The 16955-nt window shown below is 40.0% G+C and overlaps 1 protein-coding gene across 1 annotated transcript in view; it reads left to right on the top strand.

The window, feature by feature from the left end:
* Positions 1 to 7757: 7757 nt before the first annotated feature.
* Positions 7758 to 16955, top strand: part of slc1a7b (solute carrier family 1 member 7b) — a 48960-nt gene continuing 39762 nt past the window's right edge. The window contains exon 1 of the mRNA XM_085397671.1: positions 7758 to 8052. Within this exon, the coding sequence (XP_085253797.1) occupies positions 7912 to 8052 (141 nt within the window). The 5' untranslated portion in view covers positions 7758 to 7911. The remainder of the gene's footprint in view (positions 8053 to 16955) is intronic.

Here is a 16955-nt window from a genome sequence, read left to right as displayed (position 1 = left end):
CTCCTACCGGGGGGAAATAAATAAATTAAAACAAATCTCTGCAGCAGACAGAAGTTTGGGGCTGGAGTTGTGCAAACACACAGCGGGAGTGTGTCTTCAAAGCGAGAGCAAATTCCATTCAAAGCAATTCCATGCTGCCTTTTAGATACATAACCCAGAAACGGCAGCACTGAGGTCATCCTGAGGTGATTTTTAAAAGAAAGATGTCACATTTTGAAAAAAATATACCAAGACAGAGAAGAAGATACGTTGTTACTGCTCTGTTACGATTACTAAATTACATTTAGACTTTAATACTGTCTTTTTAAGGAATTATGTTTATATAGCATGCTTCTTACAGTGCAACTGATTAAGCAAAAAACAACAATTTGGTTAATTTAGTTGTAAAACAATTGAGACAACAATTATACAAAAATAAGCTAAAATGCTTCTTGTTCGATTACTGCCGGCAGCCTGGATTTCCAACAGCTTTGTAAGAATAATGTTACGAGAGTGGAGGACCTGGAGCCTCAGGTAAACCAACACTATATAACTATCTGAAAATCTATTCTAATAGCGGGCAATGTAATGAAGCCGCAATACATGTATTTTTGTTTTGACTGATGTAAGCAGAGAGGCAAACTAAGCCTTTTAGACTATCACATTATTTTAAATGACTGCACATTCAAAATCATTTATCTGTGAACACTGGCTTGATTTAACTTCTTCGTTTCTCAGTACAAGTATAGGTAAGAAAACTAAGTGGGCTCTTAGCTCAGCGAATAGTTCTGTTAAAAAGCTAATTTATCAGATTGTACCCTTTTCTGTATAAAATACACCAAACCTTGACCAAAGCACTGCACCGTAAAAAAAAAATCCTAAAAAAGCAGTAATATTCCAGCAGCTGGGGCGCCAAAATAATACCATAAAATAACAGAAAATAACTTTCTGAAATACGGTTATTTTCAGTAATGACAATACAGTTTGTTGCCGTAATTTTACATGGGATTTTAAACATTAAATTAGGTACATTTTAATGCGATTAAACAATGAAATTACCTATAATCAAGATCAATGAATGCAGCAATATGAATAATAATACTTAAATGTACAGAAATATACATTTAACAGTTGGTTTAAATAATAACGGATTGCATTCATATCGCGCTTTTTGAGACCCTCAAAGCGCTTTACAATTCCCCTCTGGCCATCGCCAGCAGGTGAAGAGTCTTGCCTAAAGACATAATGACCGAGAGTGTCCGAGCCGGGGCTCGACCCGGCAACCTTCTGATTGCAAGGCGAACTGCCAACACTTGAGCCACGATTGCCCTAAATAACAACAATAATAATAATTATTATTTGATGTAAAAAAAGTTTATAAGAATCATTTTATATATTTTTCCAAAGCATTACATTTGAATTTAACAGTTCAATCTTTCAAATAACGGACAAATATTTGTGAAATTATGATACATTTGTGAAAGTATTTTAACAATCTAAATATGCATATGTACAGACAGATGCATTTAAAAAACAAGAAAATTATGTTTTATTACATTTACAGTGATTTTATGTTAATTTACATTTGAAATGTAAAATCAGTCTATTTATGTGAATTTAATGATATTCTAGAAGAACAGTACAAAACTGTAAAATACACAGCACATTTTACAGTGTGTCGTGCTTGTACATTGTATGCATCATCTATCACTGTTCATGGCTGCCTTCTTATGTGTTTAAATTTTAGCTTTTATTATCACAAAGTTATCAGAGTTCTCCTCTTACTAGAAACGGATGGGTGTGTCACCAAAACCAATAAAAAATAAGGCTTACTGCTCTTCGTTACTTTCAAGTAACGAGACTGCTATTTCACACAGCTGCAGCTTTCTGGATCAACACCAGTTAACAGTAAAAATGTTCTTTACTGGACACCAGAACACTTTTAACATTTAACCTTACTGACAAACTGTCACAATACACCTTAGTCAACCACCTTCTATCTCTAAAAGTGCTTTGTTGTTTGAACAGGAAACAAATTATTTTCAAATTAATCACTTGCACTTCTGGACCAGACACCCAGTGGATTAGCTGTTGCCAGTTTCCCTCCCAAGTGACAAAATAATTAACTAACCAGTGGCCAAAACACTTAATCTCTGCACATACAGTAAACTACATGGAATGAGTTATTATTCCTGAGTGATTTTTGTCATATTCCTTAATCCCAACTCTGTGTTAAAGGTCAGGTGTATTGGGCAGGCATATAGCACCCACAGGTAATGGAAATGGGATACTTACCAAATGTGACAAATGTGACCAGTCCCATATCTTTTCCATACAACGTTCATTATTGGCTAAGATTCCTACCTTTACAGGGTCTTTTGTAAGCTGCAGTCCTCTGAGATAAAACATAATTTTATCACATAATTGAAATTACAGAATATTCTTTGAGAACAAAAGAAGTTTCCGCTCTGTCTGGAATCTGGTACAATTTTGTTTGATTCAGCCTGAGCAGACTACAGAAGGTGAACTGCAGTTTTTGATTATAGAAATAGTTGAATACAGCTTTATATTTTAAGAAAAGCTTGGCAAAAATTTAATATGGAAGAATTGTGCATGTGGCTACCCAGCTCCGTTAAACCTCCACAATAGAGAGTAACATCACTTTAGTGGTACCATACCTTTGTAGGGTAAAGTCCAAAATATCAAAAAATAAGCTTAAGCCCCAAAGCTCATTATCCATGGCCTCTTTGAATGCGCTTTGTTCTGTAGAATAAAATGAAAACACAAACAGGATGCTCGGAAATGAGTCATCCCAAATTATGGGACAGAAGTCAATAGCAATTAACCTGTCACCATAATGTTGTATAAATGCATTAATCCCATTTCATTTCCCACTGAATTATGCTTCCTGACTAGTAATTTTATGCAACTGGTGTTTGACCCACATCACTCACATACATCGATGGATTAACTGAAGTCGACTACATACCCAAAGTTATTTATAAATAGCTTCTTGAGTATGTGATAGACAAACAGAAAATCTATATTTTTATACCTATTTATTTAGAGCCAGATCTATATATATCTAGATCTATATGTAAATAGCAGCATGGTGGTGCAGCTCCATATGACGACATGTTTGACAAAAAAGCATATGACAAAACAATGTTGTAAATTTTGAAATTGTATGTTACAAAAATAAAATACACAGATCAGGCATGTTAACAGTTTATGTTTATTCAGACAAAGACCAAATAGGACAAATCCTGATGTTTATCCCAAACTGTGGAATCACACTTACAATAATTAAAAATGAGACAAACGACTCATTCTGTCATCATCAGTGCATCAAAACATTTCTGGAATCTGAAAAGACACTTTATTAATTGAATTTTATTCTAGTTCTCTCAAATCTGTCAGCTTTAACGCTGACAGGAAGGACTTCCTGCTGTCAGGTGTGTCACTACCAATCTTTAATGATCTCTTCCTGTCACTTAAAACTCAGATCGTTAATTGTGGCTGATACGAAGCATTCATAGTTTCCAACTTGTTTCTTGAAACTAATTAGTGCCTTGGCTGTATATGCTATACCTTCATTGCTATTAAAGAAAGATAGAATATTTTTTTTATTATGTCTGTGAAGGTTCTCAGTCATCCAGGTCATCGTAGTCAAAGGAGCTTGATTTTTTTAAATTAATTTCTATAATTTCTATTTCTATACATACAGTTACAGTGGTGATTTTATACATCAAACATGGCAGGATTTTAAATGTGAAGTAAAGTAAGTAAAATAATAATAATAACAACAACAACAACAGGTTTGAGGGTGCTCTTAATGCTTTGTTTCCAACAGTTTTTTCTCATGGCTCTGTGTGATGTAAAGAGACTGGAGATCCTTCAGCCAATTTCAACTTGAAAAGCCAGAGCAAGAGGCATCTGATAAACACCTGTCAAGGTTACTTTTATTCCCCATAACCTTAAAACACACTTAAATACAGAAGAAACACATGCATATAGTTGTGAATATGCAAAACATCAAAGACCTTTATATATTTCTTGACCTTCGTGCTCTCAGAGCAGAACTGGCTAACAAGCTCTTTTACCTTCAGCAAACTGTACTTGGCCTTTTTATGGTACAACAGTTCCACATTGTGTGTTTTTAATCTGCCACCTTGAAAACCTTCAGTCTAGCCTCTGCTACCCTGTACTCAGAAAAACAAAAACACTTCAGTTCTTTTTCCCACTGTAGCGGTGGTACTAAATCTCTAATGTGCTTGTAAATGAGGTTGTATTTGCAACACGAATGCATTCAGTTCCAACAGAGCATAGCAAAACTATTTCTCCTTTTTTGCGGCATGAAATCATGGTGCATTGAACAGACCTTTGTGCCGTGCAAGTGCTAGATCTAGGTGAGCGCCATCCTTTGTGTGCCACCTTTTTAATATGAGCTGACAAAGTAAGTCACATAACCAATGAGAGAAAATGTTCATTCAAAGTGTCATTCAAACCAACATTCGGCAGTAAAACTTTTTATTTTTTAACAAGCCACAGGTGAGCTAAGCTGCAGATTGATTTCCCCCAGCAAGCCTCTGATGAGTCGTTTAAATCCACCTGATTATCATCTCAATGCTGCTTCAGAGGAAATGTATAACTCGTGGAAATGCAGCTGTTAGTAAAATTGACTGAGACATGACCAGTGTCACACATCTGCTTATTGATGGCCTAGAAATGCAGCAGAGAATCAGAAATATTTCTCCTTCTTTTGTTTATGAATCTAAACTTTCTGATTATTTCCAGGTTTACGTAAAAATATGACAGACCTATTTAAATGACAGATATACCATACCATGAAGTACTTCATCTGCAAAGCACGGACACAGTTACATAAACTGCCCTTGGTTTGTCTGCCTGCTAGACCTATTCACCAGTTCTATAGTCATCCTAGTCACTTGTTTTTCTCATTGAATTTTGAATTTGAATGATGACCAGAGAAGCAAACCAACAACACAATAAGCAGCTCTTCAGATTATCACCTTCAGTGAAAGCAGACAGGGCCAAAGTCACAATAGTGTGACTTTTTCAATCAAGTTATCCCTTCAGAGAGGGTTGTATTAAATAGAAATAATCAAAAATATACCCCGATTTTAAAATAGGATAGAAGTGCTCCATGTACTTGCATGAGAAGAGTGAAGATGACAGCCAAGTCGGAAAACTTGAGGAGATAATAGCTGAACATGACCTCTGTATGAACTTGAATTATATGCCTCATTTAACTGTTTCTCAAAATTCATTCTGTGCTTCACCAGAAGTTGCCTGGCATGGCTCGAGAGATAAAAAAGAGGTTAGAAATTAATTTCACTTGAATTGTAATTTAATGAGGGGTATATAGTATATATTCAGAATGTATTATATATGAAAGAATGAGATGTGGATTTTAAACAAAATAGTTTCTCTTTGTTCTTAATCATGTCAAAGTAATTTTTTCTAAGAGAAGGTTAAGTAGCAAATCGCAGCTGTTATCCTGAGGATTAGACTGTCACACCTGATCCTGCTCCCAAGGTCATCTTCTTCTTTGTTTCATTTCCTTTTTGCTTTCCTTTTACTTTTGTTTTGACTCACTCACCTCACTTGGTTTTGGTAAAGTCTTCACTTCCTGTCCTTGTGTGTTTCACTCCACTGTGATCGCCTGCTTTGCTTTAGGTATCTCTTCTTGGTACAACACCTTCTTTAGTGTGCACGCTTTGTCTATGTTAACATCTCGCTTCAATTTCTACACTTGCTTGCATCTTTTCTTTACTTCTTGTTTCCTTCCAACAGGCAGGTAATGAAGAAATGTCTTTTTATTTTCTTAAATATCCAAACACATATATAATATATAATATGTCAAACACAAGCAATGGTAGAAAAACAAATTAAGTATACCCTCTTTAGAGCTTAAGGTTTTACTTATCAGGACAAGAAAAAAAAATAAAATGAGGTAAATATAACCTCAGATAAGCTACAAAACATGACTTATCACATGATATAATTATTTATTTAACAAGAACTAAGCTAAAAGCAGTGCGTGAAAAACTAATTACACCCCTTCTGCTCTCAGGAAATTAAGTAACTAGCGACAAGAGCTGATAATCAAATGCACTTGATTAAATGCTCATCGGCATCTAAAGTGTGAAACCTCTATAAAAGCAGATGTTTTGGCAGTTTTCTGAGCTCCAGCATTCAGGTGTGCGTTAAAACAATGCCAAGGAGAAAAGAGATCAGTAGTGATTTTAAGAAGCAAGTGCTGCAGCCCATCAGTCTGTGAAGGCCTATAAGATCATTTCCAAACAATTTAGTCCACGATTCTCCAGTGAGAATGATTATTAATAAGTGGAAAACATTCAAGACAAATATGTCTCAACTCTACAGGCCTCATTTAGCATCTTAGAAGTAACATACAGTTAAGAGGAAACTGAATACGTATGATGTGGTATGTTTGGAAAGGTTGCCAGGAGAAAGCCTATTCTCTCTAAAAAGGAACGTGGCAGCATGGCTAAGAGTGGCAAAGCTGTATCTGAAGAAACCAGAAGACATCAGGACAGATGAGATTGGGTGGCTGTGGCTGAGGTGGTAGAGCAGATCAGCTACTGATCGCAAGGTCGGTGGTTCGATCCTTGGCTTCCCCAGTCTGCATGTCAAGTATCCTTGGGCAAGATACTAACCCAAATTGTCCTCCGATGCGTTCATCGGAGTGTGAATGCAGGTTAGTTTGCACTTGTGTATAGAAGTGGGTGTGAATGGGTGAATGAGGCATGTTGTATAGAGCACTTTGAGTACTCCAGGAGAGTAGAAAAGCGCTATATAAGAATCACTCCATTTACCATATGTCCTACCAGCTGCCAAGTAGGGTGTTGGAGGGCTGATGATTTGGGCAGTCACTGAGTTGAACCATAAACTCCACTGTTTACAAAAGTATTCTAGAGCCGAATATGAGGCCATCTGTCGGTCTGCTAAAACTAGGCCAAAGCTGGGTCATGAAACAGGACAATAATCCAAAGCACAGCAGAACAGAATGACTGAAGAATCAAGATGTTCCAATGGACCAGTCAGACGTCCAGACCTAAACCTGACTGAGATGCTTAAGACCTTAAGAGAGTGGTATATAAATGGATGCCCACAAACCTCAGGGAACTGAAATAACATTGTTAGATGATATGAGAGATTAGTGTAGTTCATTTACTGACACAAATGGCACAAATGCCCAAATAGTGAAAATTGTTAATTAAAACATCTTCATTGAATTTGTTTAAGGTTGAGGAAGATCTTATTTGGGTATAGTAAAATGGTGACAAGGTTTGGAAGCAAATTGTCCAAAATCCTGTATGAGCATTGTTCTTGGTGATACTGGGTTGCAAACCCCAGGATCATCATGAATTCTGCTTTGCTGATTTAGCCAACATAAAGTTTTCAAAAAGCAGTTCTATGACCACTGTGTGTGAGACATATCCCCCTGTTTTCTCAGAGGGTCCGTAAGGTTACTCTGCTAACCTTTGTCAAATTGTTCATGGACTTTTAATCCAGCTTCAGACCTATTTAATACAGTTGCACTATAACAGGATTGGGAATCTTTAACCCCCTGTGACATGGTTGCCAGCTGTTCCCACCCACTCACAGTGGGTCAGCCCACACAGGGATGCTGATGGGTGGGGCAGGATGGGAGGACATGCCTGGAAAGTGAGAGGATCCTCTTAGCTTAGTGCAGATTGCTGCAGCGTAAAGACAAGAGGAATGCTGAGCCCAAAGGTGCTTTAAAACGTCGCAGAGGAGTGGATATTTTGCATAGTTTTTCTTCATTCATTTTATATTTTTCCTTCATTCTTACACCTGGAGTTTAAAGCTTTGGTTGGGCCATATTTATGGATTGCTGAGAGGACAGACGACAGGTGACTCACAATGGCCATGGCTTTGGATGCAGTGTGGGTGAGGGTGAAGAATGTTTGCAAGCAGAACGGGCTCCTCATCATGTCAGTGATGGCTGTGGTCATTGGATGTCTTTTGGGTTTCTTCCTGAGGACACGGCGTCTCACGGAGCAGGTCAGTGTGTCTCCTCCCCTTGACCCAGTGTGACGTCATGCAGAGAGAACCCTGTATGTATACTCAGTACAAAGACATAAGGTTGCTGTTTTCATCAAATTGAGAAAATGATGCTTATATTAGCCATGTAAAGCATTATTATTCATACCAATATTTTCCCAGTTTTATTGAAGTTCAGCCTTTAACCCTAAACTGCATATTGGCTAAGTGATAAAGTGCTTACCCTTGTACTGTTTAATAAAGGCTGTCATCAAAAACTAAAAATCGTCTGAATTTTCAGAAAACAGACCTTATTTCCAGGAAACCTACTGCATTCATAACAATATCAAATAATAACAATTTGAAAGCGATCGCAATAATTCCCACAGGAGAATGAAAAACCCTCTGGTTGTATTTGATAAAATTGTACTACACTCTCTGCAATAATGAGGATTATAATGCATTGCAGGAAGTAGTTGTGTGTATTGCTAGAATGGTGAGGAAACAGGCAATAACAAAGCGAGTAAGACTGGCTAGCCAGGAGTTTAGTGTATAGCGAGATAATAACCTGAAACACTGGATGGAAAGACCAGCAGTCTCCATATTTAAATTCCTAAGTTTATTGGGGAAGAGCTGGAAAAACATTGTGGAAGCAAATCAGTCAGAGGCTTCAGCAAAAGTGTTATTGTAAAATTTTCAAAAGAAATGATGCGTTTGTTTTTCTGCTAAATGAGTGAAAAGTTATATTAGCACACTCTTGATGGTACTCCTGCTTTAATGTGTCTTTGCACTGATTTTACATTTGCTTCTGTCTGGATAGAGTGTAACTGTTTTGGGTAGAGATGTCTCCTAAACACATGCAGGAGCAATAAAGTTCCTTTTTGAAAAGAGCACAGCAAGAAGAATACACTCACCAAATGGATGTGTGATTGTTCCTGTTCAAAGTGGCTGTGCAAGTTGTGGGTCTTAGCTTTCCTAAGAACTGCTCATTCATACAACACGAGTGACTAAAGTAGTTTTTTTCCACCATAAATTAAAGGTAAAAACATGCATGAAACTGAATAAAAACAAGAAAGAAAAGCACTGTGTACTCATCTAGCTACCTTCCTAAGCAGTACTTTGAGATTTAGACCATTAGTGTTGAAATCTTTTGGATGAATGAATAAAAATTGAATTCTACTGAGCTGTGATTGATAAATTTGGGTGGAAACGCCTTGGGAATGCATTCATGTCTCTGGAGTGTGTGCGTGTGTGTGTGGGGGGGGAAGCTGCATCTACACTGGAAGTGATCCACTCCTTGCACACTGCTTTGAAGCTGAAAGTTACCTAATTAGTAGGCAATTGTCTATTCTATATTCAGCATACATGTCAGTCACTGGTACATGGTGATGTTATTGGTAGTCATTTCATTACTGCAGCTGACTCAGAGAGGAGAGACACACAAAACACAAAACACAAAACACAAAACGATGCACTTAGCTCTGCATCACTTCTACTGAAGGGGAAACTTTTAGCTGCCACTATAATAAAAGGAATAAGTATAGTAAGCAAAAGCTGTTTACTTGTTCATATCGTTAGCTTCATAGCATAATTGCCTAAGTCATTTGACTAAGTCAATGACTTAGGCACTTATGCTATGAAGCTAACGATATATCAAACCATAGTCGTGTGCATTAAAATTTGCTGATTGCCAGTGACTCCCAAAAGCAAATATGAGCCCTCTGAATTTAACATTTAACAAGTAGCCATAAATGGATAAGAAGCTGCAGTCCAAATATTAGGTAGCAGAAGCTAACTCATAACATAGGGCCAGCTAGATGCCTACAAATAAAATACCAGAAATTCACTAACTGAAGTGCAGCCCTCCTGGTCTGTTGGCACAGCTAACTGCACAGCAGATCATATTATTTTCTCAGATATTTTACTCCTTTCAAGGCTCCAAAGCGCTCCAAAATGAACAAGGTCGAGAGATTTAGTTCAGTGGCTCATATCGCCTGAGGTAAAGCATAGCAGACAGAAAGTGATTGGCCTGCAGTCTCCTGTGTCAGCATCCACCTGCTACTCAAAGTACCATACATATGTATGATGTATAGCTTAAAGCCATATCAAAATTTAACCTGGTTATATTAATATTCATCTTCGCTCTCAGGAGCTTAGTGCATTCCAGCACGGTACTCTGGTAGGATGCTACTTGTGCAACTTGTGCTCACTACAGACTGCTGACTATTCTATAGTCATCTGTTAGTGTTGAAGCGATTGGGAGCGATCGCAACTCAGCCAAGAAGTGGCAGGCCACGTAAAATCACAGGGCGACCTTCAAACTTCACGTGACCTTCCGATCAGCTCGAGAAGAGTGCGTAGAGAGCTTCATGGAGTGGGCCGAGCAGTTGCATCTAAACCAAACGTCAGTTGCAGTGGTGCGCTCTCAGAGATGTGCTCTCTGAAATGACGAATCACACTTTTCTGTCTGGCAATCCATTGGATTAGTCTGGATTTGGCAGTTGCCAGGAGAATGGTATTTGTCTGACTGCATTGTGCCAAGTCTAAAGTTTGATGGTGGAGGCATTACAGCATTGGCTTGTTTTTCACGAGCTGCCCTCAGTCACCTTAGTTCCAGTAAAAGAAACTCTTAATGCTTCAGCATAACAAGACATTTTTGGCAATTTCATGCTCCCAACTTTGTGGGACCAGTTTGGGGATGGACCCTTCCTGTTCCAACATGACTGCACACCAGTGCACAAAATAATGTCCATAAAGACATGGATGATTATCCAACATCGGTGTCTGACCTCACAAATGTCATTCTGGAAAAATGGACAAAAATTTCAACGCGCTCCTAAACTTGGTGGAAATCCTTTCCCAGAAGAGTTGAAGCTGTTATAGCTGCAAAGGGTGAGCTGACATCATATTAAACCCCATGGATTAAGAATGTGATGTCACTCAAGTTCATATGCATGTGAAGGCAGATAAGCAAATACTTGGCAAAGGCAATACAGTGTCTCTCGCTTACTCTAAATTTCTAAATAACACCACATACTACATAAACACTGGCCATTTGAACCCCTTTACAGTTGTTTTTCTGGTGATGCTGTGCTGTTACTATATAAGAGAATTTAAACCAAAAGAGAAAACAATAACTTAGTTGCTATATTTATTATATCCCTCGTGCAGAGGAAGTATTTGTGTTCCTGTGTGTGTGTATTCATGTTTGTTGTCATTAATTTATTAAAGCATGTACAGGAAACCTAAGCATTCATTTACAGTAAAGTTGCTTCGGTCAACAAGCAGCTTTAATGGGATCCGTAAACAAAATGCAGCCTTTTTCTTTCCCATCAGCCTTCTGTCTAAAGCTCTGTCAAATTCTCAAATAGACCTAAAAATAGCTTGTGGCTCCTTTACTCTCACAATAGGGGATTACAATCCAATCAAATAAATGCTTTCTCTAATTGTACATCAAATAAAAGTGCCTGTCAGTGGGGCTCATCGCAACCTACACAGAAGACATTTATGTTTCAAGGCAGATTATCTGTTTCTGCTCTGAACCCCCAAACACAGATCCTCTCTGTGTTTGGGGGTTCAGGGCATAAACAGGAAGTACAGCTAATCTTTTTAAGTGTGTTTTTGTGTTTGTCTGTGTGTATGTGAGATAAGACTTAGCTTGTTTCGGGGAGCAGGGGGATTGGACTGTGCAGCAGAAAAATGAAAAAAGAAGAAAAAACAAAAACAAAGATAATATTCAAAGGAATTAAAATCTGAAGAGAAGAGACATCCTAACATTTTTTAGCACAGGAATATATGAAGTACAAGTGTAGGACTGGGTACTGGGTGGGTGACTAGATTACAGTATAATGGAAGTCTGTAGAAGCAGCCCATTAGTTGCAAATTTCACAGTTAGACTGACAAAGAATGTAAAAATAACTCAAGATTATTTCTGTGATGAGATCGCAACAGACAGATGCACAAATACCTGGTGGAGCTGGTGATTGTCATCGGGAAAATATTTTGCCACAGGGACACACACACTGGAAATATTTCTCAGAGATTTTGATCCATATTGACATGAAAGCAGAGTTGCTGCAGATTGTATATCAAAGCCATGATGTGAATCCCTTGTTTCACCACATCTCAAAGATGCTCTGGTGACTGCAGAGGCCATTTGAATACAGTGCAGTCATGTTCAAGATTCCAGTTTGAGGTGACTGGAGGTTTGTGATATGGTTCATTATTCTGCTGAAAGCAGCTGTGGTCAGAAAGGGCTGGACATGGTCAGCAACAAGGCTCAGTGCACTATTTGTACTAAAGGGCCCAAAATGTGCCAATAAACACACAACATTACATCATAACCAGCCTGAACCACTGATACGAGGCAGGTTGGATTGAGGCTGTCATGTTGTTTATGCCAAAGTGTGACAATCTTACAATCCAAACGTTGCTGCAGAAAATGAGAATCATTAAACCAGGTGACATTTTCTCTAACTTCCTACTACAAACTTTTGTTGAGCCTGTGTGAATTGTGGTCTCAGTTTCCTGTTCTTGTCTGACACCTGGTGTGGTCTTCAGCTGCTGCAGATGCATAGATAGATAGACTTTATCATTCAGACTTCATTCATACACCATTCAGTGCACATCAAAACTACTCAAACTTCTCAAAAATACTGAGACTAGGCCGTCTGCCAGTAACAGCCGTATTCTAAGTCACTTAAATTATCTTATGCTCTAATGCTTTGTCTGAAGTTCATCAGGTCATCTTGGCCATGCCTGCATTCCTAAATGCACTGAGTCACCGTGATCTGATTGGCTGATTAAATATTTGCATTAATGAGCTTTTGAAGAGGTGTACCTAATAAAGTGGCTCTTGTATATTTTTGACTGAAGCACTGATTAGACCTGCACTTTTTTTTCAGAGTGACTGAAAGCCCCAAGGTGAAGCAGCTAAACTCAAATAGTCTGTTTTCCATACTTTTCAAATTAATTCAGCTCAGTTTTATTTCTATAGCACGATGTTATAAAAGCAGCTGCCTCAAAGCCTTTTATATTGCAGAGGAAAGACAACATTAGAGAAAACCCCTGTTTCATACTGAAAGAGGAAAACTATTTCTGCATATTTGATGTGAGAATGAATTAGTAAAGACCACAAAGTCAGATTCGGGTTTGCGTTTCTCTGGGTTTTTTGCACTTTTGTCTTTCCTCTTTGCTTCATAAACAGCAAAGAGGCAGATTAGAAATTTGAAGGAATGGCAGCACAAGTCACTAGCTGGAATCAAACTGCAGCTGTGGTGCTGGGCATTTTCACATCTCAAGGTGTCAAGGTATTGTCATTTTGTTCAATGAATCTGGTTGCAGCCAGTGTGGTATGTGTATTTTAAAATGACCTTAATGCAAACAGAAGAAGAATATTTATCAAATAAAAAGTATGACCAGTGTAGTTATGATCTTGCTGTCACTCATTTGGTTGCTTCAAAGATGGTAGCCAAGTCTGAGACTGGTCACGGTCACATGCCATCTTCAAAGTAACTTTGTAACTTGTGATAAAGTGGCAATTAGACAGAGTCAGCCTGCTGTTTATTTGTGTTTGAATGGAGTTAGGCAGGCAATTACATGCACTCCTTTGTCTGATTAAGTGTGATAAATCTGTTGCAAGTCTACTGCAAATCTGTTACCCTCTACATACGGATAAAAAAAACCCCTCACAATAAAGAACATCACATTGTGTTCTGTAGGAAAGACTAATTCTGATTGGTTGCAATATGTTGGTTATCTTTCTGCAAGTGCAACAAATTAAATTATAAATTGTAACTATTTGCAAGCCTTCAAGTCGCCTCCCACTAGGCAACCTGTGCAATCACTTTGCAACTGAAAGTGCTGGTCCAGAGGGTGAGGGTAAACAAAAGGAAGAGTGAAGTGTAAATAAGACAAACAGACAGAATGAGAGAGAAACAGGACTAAACAAAGAGCAGAACTAAACGGAGCAGGTGAAACTGATGACAGCAATAAGATTTTTGAATTTTTGAAATAAAACTGGGGAAAAAGTGAAGGAAAAACAAGCAGGGAAGCAGACAGGGAAGCACTGAAGGGAAACTGAGGTATTAGAAATACAAGGAGTCCATTATGGTACAAGCACCATGACATAAGATGTCCTTTGGCGCCAGAGATAACAGTTCTATTAAATAAGAAATAATGTTCAGCAGGTCTGACATGATGACATAAGCTGTGGAAATAATATCATTTCTTGGCAGAAAGCTTTACAAGTTCTGGAACCTATATTTTCAGTTATCCCACCAATAATGCCTCTCTTTGAAGCTTCCAGAACCTACAGCTTTCAAACTCACAGCTCACATTTTGTAAAGTAACTTTTCCAATCCCATATACATATATATATATATATACACTCAACAAAAATATAAACGCAACACTTTTGTTACTGCTCCCATTCCCCATGGGATGGACGTAGAGACCTAAAATTCATTCCAGATACACAATATAACCATCCCTCCCAAACAGTGGTCACAAATCAGTCCAAATGTGTGGTAGTGGGCACATCTGCTATATTGAGATAATCCATCCCACCTCACAGGTGTGCCACATCAGGATGCTGATCTGACATCATGAGTAGTGCACAGGTGTACCTCAGACTGCCCACAACAAAAGGCCACCCTGGAATGTGCAGTTTTTTGCGCTATTGGGGGTCTGGGGACCCAGAACCGGTCAGTATCTGGTGTGACCACCATTTGCCTCATGCAGTGCAACACATCGTCGTATGGAGTCTATCAGATTGTCAATTGTGGCCTGTGGAATGTTGGTCCACTCCACTTCAATGGCTGTGCGAGGTTGTTGGATATTCGTGGGAACTGGTACACGCTGTCGTATACGCCGGTCAAGCACATCCCGAACATGCTCAATGGGTGACATGTCCGGTGAGTATGCTGGCCATGCAAGAACTGGGACATTCCCAGCTGCCATCTGCCCTGAACAATGTGAACCATGATTCATCTGTGAAGCGCACACCTCTCCAACGTGCCAGACGCCATCGAATGTGAGCATTTTCCCACACAAGTCTGTTACGGCGACGAGCTGGAGTCAGGTCAAGACCCCGATGAGGACGACGGGCATGCAGTTGAGCGTCCCTGAGACGGTTTCTGACAGTTTGTGCAGAAATTGTTTGGTTGTGCAAACCAATTGTTCCAGCAGCTGTCTGGGTGGCTGGTCTCAGACGATCTTGGAGGTGAACCTGCTGGATGTGGAGGTCCTGGGCTGGTGTGGTTACACGAGGTCTGCGGTTGTGAGGCCGGTTGGATGTGCTGCCATATTCTCTGAAACGCCTGTGGAGACGGCTTATGGTTGAGAAATGAACATTCAATGCACGGGCGACAGATCTGGTTGACATTCCTGCTGTCAGCATGCCAATTGCACGCTCCCTCATTGCTTGTGGCATCTGTGGCATTTTGCTGTGAGACAAAACTGCACATTCCAGGGTGGCCTTTTGTTGTGGGCAGTCTGAGGTACACCTGTGCACTACTCATGATGTCAGATCAGCATCCTGATGTGGCACACCTGTGAGGTGGGATGGATTATCTCAATATAGCAGATGTGCCCACTACCACACATTTGGACTGATTTGTGACCACTGTTTGGGAGGGATGGTTATATTGTGTATCTGGAATGAATTTTAGGTCTCTACGTCCATCCCATGGGGAATGGGAGCAGTAACAAAAGTGTTGCATTTATATTTTTGTTGAGTGTATATATATATATATATAAAAACACCCAGCACGCCCCTGCGGGCGGTTTATCCTTCAAGCTCGGGTCCTCTACCAGAGGCCTGGGAGCTTGAGGGTCCTGCGCAGTATCTTAGCTGTTCCCAGGACTGCGCTCTTCTGGACAGAGATCTCCGATGTTGTTCCCGGGATCTGCTGGAGCCACTCGCCTAGCTTGGGAGTCACCGCACCTAGTGCTCCGATTACCACGGGGACCACCGTTACCTTCACCCTCCACATCCTCTCGAGCTCTTCTCTGAGCCCTTGGTATTTCTCCAGCTTCTCGTGTTCCTTCTTCCTGATATTGCTGTCATTCGGAACCGCTACATCGATCACTACGGCCGTCTTCTTCTGTTTGTCTACCACCACTATGTCCGGTTGGTTAGCCACCACCATTTTGTCCGTCTGTATCTGGAAGTCCCACAGGATCTTAGCTCGGTCATTCTCCACCACCCTTGGGGGCATCTCCCATTTTGACCTCGGGACTTCCAGGTTATACTCGGCACAGATGTTCCTGTACACTATGCCGGCCACTTGGTTATGGCGTTCCATGTATGCCTTGCCTGCTAGCATCTTGCACCCTGCTGTTATGTGCTGGATTGTCTCTGGGGCATCTTTACACAGCCTGCACCTGGGGTCTTGCCTGGTGTGATAGACCCCAGCCTCTATGGATCTTGTGCTCAGAGCTTGTTCTTGTGCTGCCATGATTAGTGCCTCTGTGCTGTCTTTCAGTCCAGCTTTGTCCAGCCACTGGTAGGATTTCTGGATATCAGCCACCTCCTCTATCTGCCGGTGGTACATACCGTGCAGGGGCCTGTCCTTCCATGATGGTTCCTCGTCTCCCTCCTCTTTCTTGGGTTTCTGCTGCCTGAGGTATTCACTGAGCACTCGGTCAGTTGGGGCCATCTTCCCAATGTATTCTTGGATGTTCCTTGTCTCATCCTGGACTGTGGTGCTGACACTCACCAGTCCCCGGCCCCCTTCCTTCCGCTTAGCGTACAGCCTCAGGGTGCTGAAGAAGGGACTGCTCTCACAGCAAGAAGGGACTGCTCTCACAGCTAGAGATTGACGAGGTACAACACAAATGCTACGGCAAGGAGGAGTCAGGACGCCAGGTCAGGGGGGAGATATCATCGCCCCCACCCAAGATTGGGTACATAGCCCCAAGTG

This window comes from Rhamphochromis longiceps, linkage group LG23 (assembly GCF_057381845.1).
Source record: "Rhamphochromis longiceps isolate RC_006_pf linkage group LG23, R_longiceps_female_GT1.1, whole genome shotgun sequence".
NCBI lineage: Eukaryota > Metazoa > Chordata > Actinopteri > Cichliformes > Cichlidae > Rhamphochromis > Rhamphochromis longiceps.
This window is presented reverse-complemented; position numbering and strand designations above follow the sequence as displayed.